This window comes from Sinocyclocheilus grahami, unplaced genomic scaffold, assembly GCF_001515645.1.
Source record: "Sinocyclocheilus grahami isolate Dianchi unplaced genomic scaffold, SAMN03320097.WGS_v1.1 scaffold1524.1, whole genome shotgun sequence".
NCBI classification, from domain to species: Eukaryota; Metazoa; Chordata; class Actinopteri; order Cypriniformes; family Cyprinidae; genus Sinocyclocheilus; species Sinocyclocheilus grahami.
Window position 1 is genome coordinate 68058 of NW_015506703.1, and position 17675 is coordinate 85732.

The window sequence follows — 17675 nt, forward strand, 5'->3', positions numbered from 1 at the left end:
TACAGTTCAATATTAGAGTGTGGAGATATTAATCGGTGAATACTCACACTTCACTCCCTCGCATTACAGTGACATTTGTTTCATGATAGATTACACCGCTTCTGACAGAAAATGATTCATCTATTAACTGTTGTTTGATCGATTTTTTTTTTCTTGATTGTATCCTCATGCCAGTGTTGAATTGTTTTCCTAATTCTCCCTCTCCATGTTTAAATGAGCTAATTTAAAATCTTCATGCAGCTGATGGTGAGATTTGATGCTTTAATTGTTATACAATTCACCTATTTACCTAGACCTCATTGGTGCAAACATCCTCAAATCTCCTTCGCTCTAACATCCATCTGCACAAAGTTACACATCACCACTTGCGTTTATGTATTTTTGTTTAATATTAGAATGTAAATCCTGTATTTTATGCAGGCAGTTCTGATTCAGTAAGGTACACTTCTGGATCCTATTGCTGAGAGGAACGTTTTTATTGCATTTCAGATTTAGAATTTCTCTGTTGTATCACCACTTTTTTCCCTCTCTGCGGGAAAATCCAGATCTTGTCGTAGGTGGGTTTACATGAGGGCCTTTCGCACCGCGGGAACCTTTTCATAGTACCAGAACTAATTGTGGAACTACCCACTTTGGTGTTTTCGCACCGCCGGAACAATTTTAGTACCGGACTGCCTTTTTCGAGAACCAAATTAGCTCCTTCTCCGGAGCAGGGTCTAACCAGCACAACTGGTACTACCCGTGACGTAAGTAGACATTGATTGGCCAAACGTGTACGAAAACGCCCTCACCCGCCATGATTTAAAACGCTGTGTAAACATACTGTAAACATTGTGTCAACTTATTTCGGAAGTATGGAGAACAGCGATAGATGGACGGACGCTGATTTGAAGGCACTTGTAGCAAATGTAGCACTGCCAGTTGTCCTTGGAGATTCTTAGTCCTCCTTTCCGTTCTTTCAATCGCTTTACGTATACGTCAACTTTTCATGTCCATTATTGAGAAACCCGCGAGACGCAACAAAAACACAACTCCGATCACAGCGTCCTCCATCCTCCTGTTGTTAATGTTGTTCTTCTTTGGTTATGTTGTTGAACGCCGCGCACAAATGACGTCGCTGTTGACCAGCTTATGTTACTTCTTAGTACACACTGTCGGTGCGAATGCAGCCCTTTAAATGGTACTGGGAAACAGTTTGCGCAAAATCGTCCCAGTACTTTAGTAATGTACATTTAGTTCTGGAACTAAAGCGGTGCGAAAGGCCCTATGTTTTCTGGTCCCAGCTGATCATTTATGGTCTTTAACTCACCCAAGCTGCTTGGTTGATCAGCTGGAAAACCTGCTAGTAACCTTGGTTTTTATATTTAGACCAAATTGGTCAAGCTGGTTACCTCTTTGGACCAGCAAAAAACAGCTAGCACAATCCAAAAATCAGCTTGAGCACCTTAAACTGGTATGACCTAGTTCTTCCTGTAGGGCTAAGCTCATTTGCTAGAAAGTACCTCACTGTTTTATATCTATCTTGCCACCTTTTCTGAAGAGCTGAAATCACCATGAGCTGACTCACTTTCACCCTCAGAAACCCAGCTGAAGAGGTTCTGAGGACGTGACCTGAAAACAGCCGTGCTGCTCCATAAAATAGTGTGAATAATGACTCCATTTTCCTTTCATAACCAGGCAGCATTTTAAAAACAATAAACTGTTCAACTGTAGGTTATATGATGGTTTTGTGGTGTAGTTTAGTGTAGTTCTGTATTTTTGGAAAGGATTATGTGGAGAAGGATCATCTCTTTTTCCTCCCTTCTCTGCGAAAGAGGATGACTTTGGCTATAATCTACCTTGATGAAACGTTTATTTAAACCATTTTATATAGTGCATTCTTTATTTAATCAGGCACACTTATTTGCCCCCACAGAGCAAAGTGATGGATGAGGTGAGTGGGTGAACGCTCTCTTCTTTGTTCCTTCTTTGTCTCTGGCTCTCGTTCTCACCTCTCCTATTCTCTTTGCTCTGGTTTTGAAAAGGAGGGAGATAGTCACGACGATCACTAATTATCACGTAAGATACCAGAGGTGGGTGGTTAGTGTTGGTCTGTTGTTAGATGCATGTTGAAATTGATTTCTACAAGCTCTTAGGTTAGTTTACGAGTGGAAAAACTACTTGTATAATTAAATGAACTCGTATTAAGCTGAATGTTTCAACCATGTGAGACGAACAATGCATGGCAAATTGCTTATAAGAAATGTTTATCTTACTAAATTTATGCTTAAAAAATTATTACTGAGATAAGAAAAATAAACATTTAAATATATGCATAATTGTACACAATTTTACTTTTCAAGTATATTCTTTACTGGAAAACCAGATGAAAATACTGATGAAGAAAATGTTTTTCGCAGTGTGCCATAAATCCGATACTGACTTTACATTCTTTAGTTTCTACCATAGAAGTAGCTTTTTGTATTGATCATTTTCTTTCACATTCGCAAGTGGGCAGCTGTTTTGATACTGAGGAAAGAAACGCAAATAAAGGTCATATTGAAGTTCACACCTCATAAAACACACACACTAGCACAATGTAACTGTTGCTTTAGCAAAACATGTAATGTTGTAAATATCTTGTTTCAGAGCAACACTTAGAAACCACAACTTATGAGTTTGATTATGCCACTAAAGCAACATGAAACAGATGTTTTTCCTCTGGCTGTCATTGTAAGTATACACGCAGTTTTATTCAAGGGTGTGTGGCCTGAGTATGAATGTGAACGGTGTGGTATGTTGTGAAGAGTTTAACTGTATCCTATCATGCCTTATCTTTCATTCATCAACTCACATACTCATACAATATATTTTTCTACTCACTTTCTAATACTGAATAAATAGCTTTGTGTCTTTGCTATCTGCTAGCCTGGGAACCATTTAGCTCATTGTCAGTTAGCAGTAAATCAGCATCTGTGTAGGTGTTAATTATCTTTCACACACCTCCAAAGTAGTACCTCATTACATGGTAAAAATAAAACTATCAGACATTGCAGTCTTTGCTTTGACGTAAAGGGGAAAAAATCTGTGGAATATGGAGAGCATAGATAAATGTCTTCAAGTCTCTTTATTGCTGTAAATCACACCAAAACAACAGTGTATCATGTTCTACTCTATATCCAAGCAAACACACTAGTGGTTAATAACCTATTTTGTGCAAATTTTCTTTACAAGAGAGAGATTTCGTCAACATGGCACCCAGGCTAGCTTAGTATTGCATAATGATACTACTTAAAGCTATCACTTCAAACTACAGTATGAAACAGGTAATCAGATTTCAAGTTTTCCTACAGGAAGGCCTCGCATTTCCAACAACTACAAAAAGCACTTTCTTTTCCTGACCTGCCCCCAACTACAACATGGCTCTAGGACAGTGGGTCAAGGTTTCATATGGCACTTGCATTGCTCTGTAGCTAACCATTACAACTGACAATTGAAGAACAGACTGAGTCTACGATAAAGCAAAATCTTCAAAGGGTCATATTTCGGATTCTTTGTGATATGACCTCTGATCGAAGTTCAGATTGGCTGAAAGGGTCTCTAGCTCAGTCCCCCTCTCACCCCTGTCCTCTTCTGGCTCCTCTTCTGGCTCCTCTTCATCCCTACTAATGAAGGCTAACTCGTTCTCATAGCAGAAGTTGGCTCCGGACTCCAAGGACTTATTCTCCTCCATGTCTTTGGCACTGCAACGTGGCGTCGAGGGAACCTCGTAGGTCTTATGAAAATGCGAATAGTCCACCTTATACTGTTTGCGTTCCTCAAACACCACGGGCTCAAAGCGATGGCCCCATAAGATCTCGCTGGCCAGGTAAGAGCTGCGTACCTGAGCTGTCATCGCTGTCGCCTCGACCATCCCTTCCAGTATGACTACAATCTCAAAATCAGATGTTTCCAGGTCCTGTTTGCTGATTCCATACAGAGGACTCTCCTCGTTTATCTCATGGAGGATAGTGAGAGGAGCAACCAGGAAGATGCGGTCGAGACCTTGGTCATAACCCACATTGATGTCGATCTGATCGAGCGGTATGTACTCGCCCTCTTCTGTGATTCGGGGCTTAATAAGCTGCGCCCGCACGTGAGCCTCTACAATGTGACTTTTCCTCAAGTTCCCGACCCGCCACATGAGACACAGTTTCCCATCGCGCATAGCGATGACAGCATTGTGTGAGAACAGTATCGTTTCTGCCCGTTTCTTAGGTCGCGCCATTTTGGCCATGATGGTACCGATCATGAAAGAGTCAATGATGCAGCCCACAATGGACTGGAAGACGACCATGAACACCGCTAAGGGACACTCCTCAGTTACACAGCGGAATCCGTAGCCGATTGTTGTTTGCGTCTCAACTGAGAACAGAAACGCCGCAACAAAGCTGTTGACCTGCATGACACATGGTGTGAAGTCATCTTTAGTGAGCCGCTCTAAGTCACCGTGGACAAGAGCAATAAGCCAGAAGGCAAAACCAAACGCGAGCCAAGACAGGACAAATGCAAGGGAGAAAAGGACAAACATCCAGCGCCAACGAATGTCCACGCAGGTGGTAAAGATGTCGGCGAGGTAGCGCTGAGATTGCTCGTCCATATGAGCGAAACTGACGTTGCACTGGCCTGTCTTGTTTACAAAGCGGCTCCGCACCTTTCGGCGTGTCTGGATTTTGCCGTTACCAAAGCCATTGCCGAGGGCGGGCATGTTGCCGTGCCGGTACACGTCCTCCTCCGACGATGACACAATGTCGTAGCGGTGGGGCTTGCCCACACTCATGCCACTCTGCCCGACCAGAACCAATCCGTAAGTGAGAGAGAGTACCAAAGCAGCTCTGGATCAGTTTGTGTTGCCTGAAGATGAAGCAAAACATAAGATCAGTCATGTAGTCTTTGTTCATTGTATATCATTTGTCATACCGTTATGCTCATATGTTTACATACCCCTTGCAGAATCTTTTTTTTTTTAAAAACAAGATGGATAAAATCTCTTATTTGGTAGTGCCTTAAAAAGGTTGCATAACACATATATTTAAGTATATTCCACAAGATAAAATATATTTACACTAATTAAAAGAAACAAACTTATTTTCACAAATTATTCTGTTAAAAAGTTTGTTCTTAATACTGTATTTGTATAATCTTTTATGTTTGTGATAGTGGCAAAGATTGATCACAACATCATATAGAAACTGCGAGGAGGTATTCAAATGTGCAGAACATGCTGGGAAACCAAAGAACTTACCTATGTAAGTAACCAAATGTATGTAAACTTTTAAACAGGGTAACTTGTAAATAACGTAAATTGAGTTATTTTGTCTATATAGGTAGACATATACTACCATTCAAAAGCTTGGTGGTCGGTACCTTAAGATTTAATTTTTTAAAGAAATTTATATTTTTATTCATTTGATTGATCGAAAGTGACAAAGGCATTTACAAAACCTTTCAGAAGGATCATGTAACACTGAAGACTGGAGTAATGGCTGATAACAATTCAGCTTTGCCAACAGAAGAATAAATTACATTTTTAAATGTATTAAAATAGAAAACAGTTATTTTAACTTGTAAAAATATTTCACAATATTGCTGTTTTTACTGTCTGATCAAATAAATGCAGCCTTAGTGAGCATAAGACTCTTCAAAGACATTCTGCAAAGTGTATGTAAACTGTGTAATTATTTAAATAAAATTTAAAACTAAAGCAGTAAGCCATGGGAGGTGGTTAAAGGCGCTCTAAAGCCTCCATGGGAAAATCACTGGGCCTCAGGTGGCTTAATGCTTTTAGAAAATGGCAACAGCAGTATGACAAAAAAATGGTAACAAATATCAGGATCTATTAATAATAATTAAAAGTAATTTAGTTGATTACTCTAACTAGATTGTTTATGGTATCCTAACAACTTTGTGCATTAATATAAAACATGCAGTCACAGGAGGCCGTGTCTGCATTTTTTAGCTTTGAATGCATCTCATCCAATCAGAATTTAGTCCAAACTCTCCATTATATTTATAAATATATTTTCTAGTATTTAAATATTGAAAGTCAATGAAAGGGAATCTGAGTGATGCAGGCCCAAAATAGATCTTATGAATTCTCACTGCAGCTAAAAACGTGTGTTACTCCACTGTGTGAGTGTGTGCAAAAGTGCTACTCTGTAACTGTGAGTGAGGAAAGAGCAGATGTGCAGATCCGTCAGTTTTTTTTTTCACAACAGATGTAGCTAATTTAAGTAATTTCGCACCTTTCCTGCAAAACTCTGCACCTTTGCGCAGTGACGTGCTGAAGTGCGCACACCTCATAGTCTGTATGCGGGCTTATTGTTATGGAAATCGTAATTATCATTATCCAAATTTTCTCACTGCTATTTTTTTTTACAGAGCTCTGAGCCGGCAGCTGCTGGTGGGGTCCAGATTTAGGCGTCTAGCCAGTGCCTGACTCAAGTGATCTGTCTTTCTAATAATAGATGCCTGTCTCAGTGCGACTACTGCACGCACACACACACTTGCAAGAATCTGTGCTCCAAGACATACTGTACTGACAGAGACATCACAACACACAAACTTCACATGCATGCACACGCAAATACACACACTCTCACACACTGGGGGCTGGGTAGTGTCAGGTGCTGCTATATTGGTGAGTGCGAATAGCTAAGAAGCCACAGATTCAACAGTGATAATGAGGAAAATATAATTTTCTTCATGCATACACATGATTGCAGAAAAATGCAGCACAGTTCTACAATACTCTAAATTAAAAGAATCACATGAAAACCTGGGATATAGAGGTTTCCATGGAAACCTGTCTGGTAGAAATTTTGTGTGTGTGTTTGTTTGAGGAGTGACTGTCGGCTTCATGCGGTGGTATTTTAGTCATCATCCAGGTGGACAATCACTCAAAATTGAGAAAAGAGATGAGAAAGAGACAATTGAGCACTTAATACGTTTATCAATGATAGCCGTGAGAATACAAAGTAGATTTCCAGTTGAGGGGAGAGAGTGGGGTCAGTATCTTCACTACGTCCTGATGTGATGTCAGCTAATTCCAATCTAAATGTCAGCAGATCCAATGACCACTTAGTGGTTTGATAGCATAACTATGAGTAAAGACCAACAAAAATATTAATTGTGAAAAGGTTTTGTATTGAGACAGTTCTTTGTTGCATTTGGAAAGATTTGTGGGTAAATATATATTCTGATATGCATAATATAATCTCGCTTATGGCCATCTGACGTAAATACCTGTGCCCTGTGGTGGTAGTTGATGGAAACTTCATCTGAAGAGAACATTCTGTTTCCTTTTTGCTTTTCATGGATACTTAGAATCAAAAGGGACAGCTGTCATTTTAATCCTTGAACACAATTAACATATTCTATCCATCCCACAGCTCCTCCAGTCCCCAAATGGCAAATATGATAAGGATTTAAAGTGATGACAGATTGTAAGAACTTTGACAGGCAGTTGACAGACTTCAGATATTACTCCACACTGCTCCTTCAAAACATTTCCCTGAAAAGCTGCATCAGCCTCCTTTAATAAACTTTATGAACTGAGACTCGTATCACCCTCGCCATATGCGTAATGCTGAAATGGAACTGTAGAGTTGTGACTGGTGACTTTTTTGCCAATGAAATTAAGTCTGGTTTTCAAAAACCAGAATGTTTGCATGATTTGATTTGTTTTAGCATCCTATATCCATCCAAACAGGTGCCTGTGTGTTGAACATATAGCGTTTACGCAATCAGGAATTGGATTACACTGACCATATCTATATTTAGACTTCATTTGAATTTATATTTAATTTATAATGCATGCATGATTTTGCTCATAGAGTTATAAAATCAAGGATGTGCAGACATTCCAGCATTCAGGGGACATCTGTCATTTTGGGAATGCTGTATTGGGTGTGACAGTCCCCTCACTGATTTGATGACACAGTGGAAAGTACAGAATATGTGATGTTGATGACCATCACCTACTCATTATGACTCTATTCATGTGAGGCACTTTAAAGGCACCAGAACACTCGCAGACATTAAAAAAACACCTACAGGTTGCAAAAAATACCTGTAGACTGTCCATGTGAGTGAGGCAGAGCTGATAGAAGCTGAAAGATTATGTACAGTCAACAGGCACTTAAGACACAACAAAACGCATGCTTACCTTTTTTCTTCCCTTCGTGTGCATGGAAATATGTAAGAAAGAGATCTGAAGTTGAGCTAAAGCATGATTCCATTGAGTTCCTCACTGTTGCCCTACAGGAAAAATCACTGTTTCAAAAACGAAAAAGGGATCCTGACTGTCCAACAAGGTCCTCATCTTTAGTGTCACATACACAGATGGAAACTCGCACACATGTATTCGAAGGAGGTTCTTATCTAAAGGCTGCCGATTATATGCTAACAACCTCAGAATGTTCCATTAATGTTCCCTAGCATTGTTCTGACGTTCCGGTAATCTTCCTTGGTCATCCCTGAGGGTCTTGCACGTCCAGTGATTCCCTAATGTTTCGGTGCGACACCTCGCCAATGATTCTCTCTTTGAACGTTTAAAACACAGCTCGCTCTCTTTCTCTCTCTCTCTCTCTCTCTGGAGAAAAAAAAAACTTCCTGAATCCAAACATTTGAATGGTATAGTGTGTGACTGAAAGGAGTTGTCTTTGATCTTGAGAAATAAATTAATCCCGAAAATAATGCAACTATAGTTCAAAATAAATAAAAAAATTTTTTAGGAATATTAAGACAAAAACAAGGGTCTGACATTATTTTAGAGAACTACATAATTTGCAAGTTATTTTAGATTTGACTGTTATTTAACGATCCTGTGGTCTGTGACATCATACTATTTTTTTACATCCTTCCTAATTGAGTCTAATTAAAGGGGTCATATGATGTTGCTAAAAAGAACATTATTTTGTGTATTTGGTGTAATGAAATGTGTTTATGCGGTTTAAGGTTAAAAAAACCACATTATTTTCCACATACTGTACATTATTGTTTCTCCTCTATGCCCCGCCTTTCTGAAACACGTCGATTTTTACAAAGCTCATCGGTCTGAAAAGCGAAGTGTGCACTGATTGGCCAGCTTATCCAGTGCGTTGTGATTGGCCAAATACCTCAAGCGTGTGACAGAAATGTTACACCCCTTACCATATTGTGATGCCGTGTCCCGGCCTGAGCAATGAGACAAAAACATTAAAACCCATTATAAACAAGGCATTTGTTGCATACAGTGGGGACATAATTACGGGTGATAATGACTTATATCGTCTTTTTACGCGTTGCGTTGCATCGTGCCGCATAAACATAAAACCATGTCTGCATTTGTGATCGGAGAAATGACAAACAAGCGCTACTCTACACTGCTCAAAACTCGTGTTTGAATCATCAGTGGCAAATCCTTTAAATGAAAACCTACAGGCTGTGAGTCAGAACAGCCGGCATTGTAGTCTACTCTTCCAGGATCAGGAAACAGTCCTCCATAAATTGTGCTGCACACATCTGACTATTTGGGTTGAACTGTTCTGGAACAGCGTTGTAAATACAACTTAACCACTGATTTCTAGTCGTGTCCTCTTTTGAAAGGCCAAACAAAGTAGTTTCGCTTTCACAACGAAACACACAGCGGGCTTGAGTGAGTGGAGCCCGGCGGCTAGAGTGAGGAATGGCCGGAGGGCTAGAGTGAGCGGAGGCCGGTGGGCTTGAGAACGGCGCGGCCGGCGGATTCGAAAAAGGAGTGTCCGGTGGGCTTGCGGCAACCACAATCCACAGCGCGAAGTTGATGTATTTCCTCAGCAACCAGCATAGATCAGCTCTAGGCATGACGAAGTGGATATCGTCCTCTTTTGGAAGGCCAAACAAAGTAGTTTCGCTTTCACAACGAAACACACAGCGCCTTCACGACATGGCGGCAGCAACAATACTACAGCGAGAATAAAAGTTGCGCCTTCTTTCTTGACGTGAACATTTGGGCGGCGTTATGCAAATCTTCCCACACAGTGATGTAGACATGTGGAGGTGTGTTAGAACGAGCTGTTTTAGGAGGGCATGGTTGACTCTTAACTTTTATAAAGAATATCTCTTTGGATTTGAGATTTTAGTCTTTGCAACTTTAGAGATCTTCATTATGCAGAGAAAGGAAAAATTTAAATCACATCATATGACCCCTTTAAGTATCATTAGATTAGCGTGTCAGCCTCTAAATTATTTGTGTACGTTTAATTGAATACTGATAATTATAACTAATGGGTTTGGACAGTAAAAGCCTCATGTGTATTGTTTTGCAAATATTATTGGAGTACGTTTTACAGGAAAATATTATTTCATGCTTTCTATTTCAAAATGTTATGTTTAATTCAAGGTTTACTTAATTGTCTTTATGATTAATTGTAAATTTACTAGCAATTTCTAAGTTAAAATTGTTTCAACATCAAGTCTTTTTCAGTGTAGGCTATTATAAAAGTTGCTCATACAACGTGTGCACTATATTCCAAGCCCTCTAAAGTCATTCTCAATAGCTTTGTGTGGAGCATGAACCAAATTTTAAATTACTTTTAAATGACCGTGAATGGAGAAACACACTTTTTGCATGCAGAATGGTGTAGTTAAGCAATCTCATAGAGAATAATGCTCATTTATCTCCACACCAGTGGACAAGCCAATGCTCAATGTGTGAACACGACACATTAAAGCACACCTAATTGGGACCTATTCAGCCATTGCATAATTGCTCATTTATTCAGCATAAAGCTATGAAGACTTTTGTCATTCCAGGGTGTCAAGTGTTTGTGCGCATGTCATTTTGTTGTAATATTTATTAGGAAATATGTCTGTGTGTTGGCCCTGAGGCAGAGGAACAGATGTCTGTTGTAGAAATTCAAGGGTCCATATGGACTAGAGTTTAATTATTACTGTAGAAACACACACACAAACTCAATCATGTCAGTGTGTTCTTTTTTATCAATGAAGTAACACTGTGAATGTTTTCCTGCTGTGAAGATAATTTTGGCCCTCTACAGATGTGAAAGAAGTATCACTTTTATGTTGTCTTTCTTAAGCTCTGTGCAACTAAACACTTGACAGTTTATTAATTGAAGTGACTCTGTGTGTGTGTGTGTGTGTGTGTGTGTGTGTGTGTGTGTGTCCCTTTTTCTAGCTTTATGCCATATGGAGCATGAAAATAAGATGAGTGGAAAAATAGGCTGATTAAAAGAGATATGAGCAAAAGTGAGTGTGTATAGTTATGGGTTCAGTGTAATAGTACTTCTGACCTTTCACTAAGCCCTCCTTCAAAAAAAGCTATTGACCAATCATACCTTAAAAGCAATTGCTGTCTGCCTTATTAGTCCAGCTTTTGCTCTTTTGTAAGGTAAGCGTACACTTTTAGAAAAATGGCACAAAACTGTCACTGGGGCGATAACCTTTCAAAAGGTACTAATATGTGCATTTATGGATAAATACGGTACAAAGAAGTATATTTTAACTTTTGCACCACCCCTATCACCCCAGTAACAGTGTACCTTTTTTTCTGAAAATATATGGAATATATTTTTAAAACAATTATCCAACAATGTGCATAAAAAATGTTGCACAGTATTTTTTCCCATTTCAAGATTTTTAAATACATTTTGAAACGTTCTTGCTTTGTATTAAGCTGTGTCTGCCTTAATTACCAAATTAACATGTAACATCACCCCTACACTTTCTCAAAGGTAAATTGTTAATCAAGCTCTAAGTTAATGTTAATTAATTTACATGTTAATTCAGGTCACTTACATGAATGTTATTGCTATTAAATGAGGCTTTAAATAACCATTTGCTTAAATTTTGATTCACATCCACCTCCTTTTTTTAATCATGTTACTGTGGAATCTACCAATTTCTTTAAAGTATAACAGCAGAAAAAGATGCTTTGCAATCTCACGCATCATTCCAGCCCACGTAAAAATATCTATTCCATTTTTTCCACTTCATGAGCAAATTTTTTGCTCTTTTAACAGATATTTAGGGTTTATTCCTATGGGACGTTCTATAAAGCTAGTCTGAACTAGCAACAGTAACCAAGAAGGTGAAGCTTAGTAGAGGGCCAGTTGATTCAGTTGTTTGCCTTTTCATGGGAGCTTGTGTGATTTTACTGCATATCCATTATATTGGTGCTTATTCAATACTCAAACACAACACTCGTTGATGCCATATAGACACATATAGGACAATATTGATCATGTTTGAAATTTAGGCCACAGACTCTCTTGTGTTGCCATTTACACTATAGCCCTGTCTGAGAAGTTCTCACACATTTCTTTTTAAAGATAAAGAGTACAGTAGGTATGCATCACACAGGGAATGATACAAAATTTAAAGAGCACACAGACCCATTTATACAATGTGAATTTGATAAATATCATACACACACCCAATGATGCACTGAGCATGATCTACTTAGAGTAGAGAATTGTGTGAGTGTATGACCTCAATATGCTGTGCTGTTTCTCCACCTTCCTGTAAACTAGTTTCACACCTTGTTTGCCATTCATCTTTCTCTCCATCTTTCTGAAAGACCTGCATTCATCCTGCTTAATCAGAAGTAAAAAATTACACCTGCAGGAATAACAACTGAAAATGTGCAACCTAAACGCAAAAAACACTAAGTGCAACAAAGTCTCTAACTTTATCTGTTTCTGTCTCTCTCTCTTTCTCTCTACTAAAAATGAAGGTCATTGTTTCACTGCTACTGTTTTAATACACGTACTGTATACAGTACTGTTAAAAAGTTTAGGGTCGTGAGATTTTGTAATGTTTTGGAAAGAAGTCCCTTATGCTCACCAAGACTGCATTTATTTGATCAAAACAATATTAAAAAACACAGTAAAAAACATCATATTGTGAAATATTATCAGAGTTTAAAATAAATGTTTTCTAATTGAATATATAATAAAAAGGTAATGCATTCCTGTGATCGTAGAATCACATTGTAGGATTTTTAAAGAATTTATTTGCAAATTATGGTGGAAAATAAGTATTTGGTCAATAACAAAATTTCATCTCAATACTTTGTTATATACCCTTTGTTGGCAATGACAGAGGTCAAACGTTTTCTGTAAGTCTTCACAAGGTTTTCACACACTGGGTAGAATTTTCAGCATAATTTCTCCAGGCTTCAGTGTCACAAGATCCTTCAGAAATCATTCTAATATGCTAATAGTTGGTCTTTAAGAAACATTTCTTATTATTATCAATGTTGAAAAACAGTTGTGCTGCTTAATATTTTTATGCAAACCGTGATACATTTTTCCAGGACTCTTTGAGGAATAGAATGGTCAAAAATATAAAATAGCATTTTACAAACCTTTTGTAATATTTACAGAAATCAGTCATTCAGTTTTTAAACATATCTTTATGGGGAAAAAAGAAAGAAAATCTAGTATTGTGTATTGTATGACTAAAAACACTACATATGTCTATTTATCTATCTATCTATCTATCTATCTATCTGTTTGTCTGTCTGTCTGTCTGTCTGTGTGTATTAGGAAAAATGAAAAAAAGTATATTTCGCGCTTCTGTTTGGAAAATACATCATAAATTATTTCCCTCTTAGTTACAAAATACACAAAATAGCTTTATGTAATGCCTAAATTTCACAAAAGAATTAAATAACAAGCATTAATTGAGCCTCTTGTTGTGTTTTCATTATGTAAATGGGGTTGACGAGCTCTTCTGCTATTTTCTCCTCTCTCGCTACCGACAATCAAGAGTCTCATCAACTACAGCATAAGGACCAACTGCTGATTAACAGGTGTGTGTGTGTGTGTGTCCAGTAATGGAGTAGATACAACACAGACAAAAGTAATTAATCATTAAAAATTAGTAAACAATCAGTAATCATAGATGGAGTGAACTTAGATATAGACTTAAATCTACTGTAGCCTAAATACATAATGTTAGAGATGAGGCTGTCCTGAAGACCGACAGAAGCAACAGAAAAGGAGCATGCAGTTGTAATGAAACAGACATTAGTGTTTGATACAGAACAGGAGAGTGGGATTGCACACGGGGGAAAGTGTGTCGTTTATTTTCGCCGCTGCACAGGTGTGCTGATCAAAATGAGTAATGAGAGAGTTAGTAGAGCAGCACCTCAGAGAATACACTCACACACCATGCATACATGCAAACACAAAACTCAAAAGAGAATTATAAAACAAAATACAAGAATTCTCCAAAGAAGGAAAGAGTATCAGCAATTATTTTCGGTATATGGCAAATACTTTAATCAAGGTGTTTTATAATACATTCAAGAAAGTTTGCATATTTTATGGGAATTGAACCCATGAACTTGGTGTTGCAGCGCCATCTCATACCATCTGGGCTACAGTAACCCTGTTTGCCTGTTATGTCTGCTACAGTATTTCTAGGCCGCAATACATTTCTTCTTTATGCCAGAGTATCTACACTCATGATACATGGAGTGTGCATTTGGCACCATCCTGTTTGCATTTGTGACATCTGCCATCGAGCCGCTGGAAAATGGATCTCTTGCACCCAAGAGGTCTTGAGGTCTCCTCGCCATTTCCTCAGATAGATTTTAGATGGTACACATAAGCCCTGCTGCAAGCATGGGTGCTTCCTTCCTTACACACATTTCAGCACCATCACGTTCCAAAACCTCTGCACGAACAGATCGGGTGGAAAACAGTATCAGCAATTATTTTCGGTATATGGCAAATACTTTAATCAAGGTGTTTTATAATACATTCAAGAAAGTTTGCATATTTTATGGGAATTGAACCCATGAACTTGGTGTTGCAGCGCCATCTCATACCATCTGGGCTACAGTAACCCTGTTTGTCTGTTATGTCTGCTACAGTATTTCTAGGCCGCAATACATTTCTTTTTATGCCAGAGTATCTACACTCATGATACATGGAGTGTGCATTTGGCACCATCCTGTTTGCATTTGTGACATCTGCCATCGAGCCGCTGGAAAATGGATCTCTTGCACCCAAGAGGTCTTGAGGTCTGCTCGCCATTTCCTCAGATAGATTTTAGCTGTCTGTCTGTCTGTGTGTATTAGGAAAAATGAAAAAAAGTATATTTTGCGCTTCTGTTTGGAAAATACATCATAAATTATTTCCCTCTTAGTTACAAAATACACAAAATAGCTTTATGTAATGCCTAAATTTCACAAAAGAATTAAATAACAAGCATTAATTGAGCCTCTTGTTGTGTTTTCATTATGTAAATGGGGTTGACGAGCTCTTCTGCTATTTTCTCCTCTCTCGCTACCGACAATCAAGAGTCTCATCAACTACAGCATAAGGACCAACTGCTGATTAACAGGTGTGTGTGTGTGTCCAGTAATGGAGTAGATACAACACAGACAAAAGTAATTAATCATTAAAAATTAGTAAACAATCAGTAATCATAGATGGAGTGAACTGAGATATAGACTTAAATCTACTGTAGCCTAAATACATAATGTTAGAGGCATTTTGGTGCCTGCATATTTTACAGTATAAACATGTATTTCTTTAACTGTTATATTATGTCAACATTTCAATTACAAAAAAGCTGCTCTGTATAATAAAATGTATTGATAACCACCGTAATAATACAGGTGGTAAAATGGAACATTACATGATTGATTAAAGTTCTTAAAAATCGGCATTGCCATGAACAATAGCTAATGAACATACAATGCAGTAAGGCACTGCAAAGCTAATTTATCTTATCAAAGATGATGAGCCACAAGTTTACTGTCAATTATAAATGACAAAAATTGGAACAATTTTAATAAGGCTTTATTATAAAAGTACATGTATTGTCTTGAATATGCTATACACTAAGATTTTTTAATGTTTTTGAAAGAAGTCTCTTATGCGCACCAAGGCTGCATTTACTTCATCAAAAATACAGTAAATCAGTAATACTGTTAAATATCATTAAAATTTAACAACTGTTTTCTCTTTTAATTATGTTAAAAATGTAATTTATTACTGTGATGCAAAGCTGAATTTTCATTACTCCGGTCTTCAGTGTTACATGAGCCTTCAGAAATCCCTCTAATATGATGATTTGCTGCTCACATAACATAATCAGTGTTGAAAACAGGCGTGCTGCTTAATTCTTTTGGGAAAACTATGTTACATTTTTTCAAGATTCATTGATGAATAAAAAGTTCAAAAGCATTTATTAGAAATCGAAAATCTTTTGTATTATTTTTCTAATTGTCTTTACTGTATGTTTTCATCAATTTAATGCATCTGTGCCGAATAAAAGTGTCAGTTTCTTTCAGAACAGTATCTTCCCGACCCCACATTTTTTAAACAGTAGTGTTTATTTTCATTGATGTAATAATTTATAAATTTTACTGTCCAAAAATATGCAATTTCACAGTAAAATTCAATGCATTATGAAATCTAATCTTACATTTTCTGAAGAATAATGCTTAACAAATCAATTGTTTTTTACTGTAACATTTTACTGTAAATTACAAATATTTCATACAGGAGTATCAGCAATTATTTTCGGTATATGGCAAATACTTTAATCAAGGTGTTTTATAATACATTCAAGAAAGTTTGCATATTTTATGGGAATTGAACCCATGAACTTGGTGTTGCAGCGCCATCTCATACCATCTGGGCTACAGTAACCCTGTTTGCCTGTTATGTCTGCTACAGTATTTCTAGGCCGCAATACATTTCTTCTTTATGCCAGAGTATCTACACTCATGATACATGGAGTGTGCATTTGGCACCATCCTGTTTGCATTACATCACAGCATCATGTTTGATTTCCCTTTTGTCTTTCTTTCTTCCACTATGTTCTCCTTGACTTTCTTTTACATATAAAAGATCACATTAAATTTTATTTTAAGGTAAGAGTGTCTTTAGAGCCTGTTGATATTACGTTTGGACTGATAAATAAAATCCTCTTCTTACTATAAACAAAGCCTTCTTCAAAGGGCTTTTGAGGCAACCATTTTAAAAGTACAGGAAATTGTACGTCTCGAACTAAATGTTTGTGTCTCTGTGCGAATTGTACCTATGCATTTCCTCATCTTGTCAGCATTGACTACAGTATGTTTGCAGTGTAAATATAACACTATTTTATATTTCAGTAAGTTATATTTTCATAAACTGCCTTTTTTATTATTTTGTACTGTTCTCTGAGGGCCACTTATAATGTTATCAAGATTTTTACGATTTTTACAAACGTCATAATATAGAATAGGCTATTTTCTGTCCTGTTTTGACCCCTTCATCAGAACACTCACTCTGTTTGAATAGGCGTGGCGGATTGTCAACTCGGAAGTAAACGCCCACTGCTATGTTTGGTTAACAGTTTCAGTCCATCCTTCATAAATGGACGCTGCTGTGATGTAGGTTTAAAGGGGTCATGAACTGAGAAATCAAAATTCCCTTGATCTTTTGACACATAACAGGTCAATGTACTATAAAAACATCCTGGAAGTTTCAGAACTCAAAACTTTCTCATTAGTTTAAAAACAGCTTTTATTGAAACCAAGCTCAGAAAATGACTCGTTTTGGAATGTGCCACTTTATGACATAATAGTGTCTCTAAGCACCGCCTCCGCAGGAGAAGATCAACGCCTGCTTCTACAGCACTGCCTCTTTAGCTCCGCCCACTGATACGCG

At 37.7% G+C, this 17675-nt stretch overlaps 1 protein-coding gene across 1 annotated transcript; it reads right to left on the reverse strand.

Moving 5' to 3' along the window:
- Positions 1 to 2710: 2710 nt before the first annotated feature.
- Positions 2711 to 8600, reverse strand: LOC107570939 (ATP-sensitive inward rectifier potassium channel 12-like). Its single transcript, XM_016257219.1, has 2 exons — positions 8186 to 8600; positions 2711 to 4872 (listed from the first exon to the last, which is right to left on the reverse strand). Exon 2 carries the CDS (start codon positions 4796 to 4798, stop codon positions 3518 to 3520), a length of 1281 nt encoding a protein of 426 aa, XP_016112705.1. The 5' UTR covers positions 4799 to 4872; positions 8186 to 8600; the 3' UTR covers positions 2711 to 3517.
- Positions 8601 to 17675: the final 9075 nt, after the last annotated feature.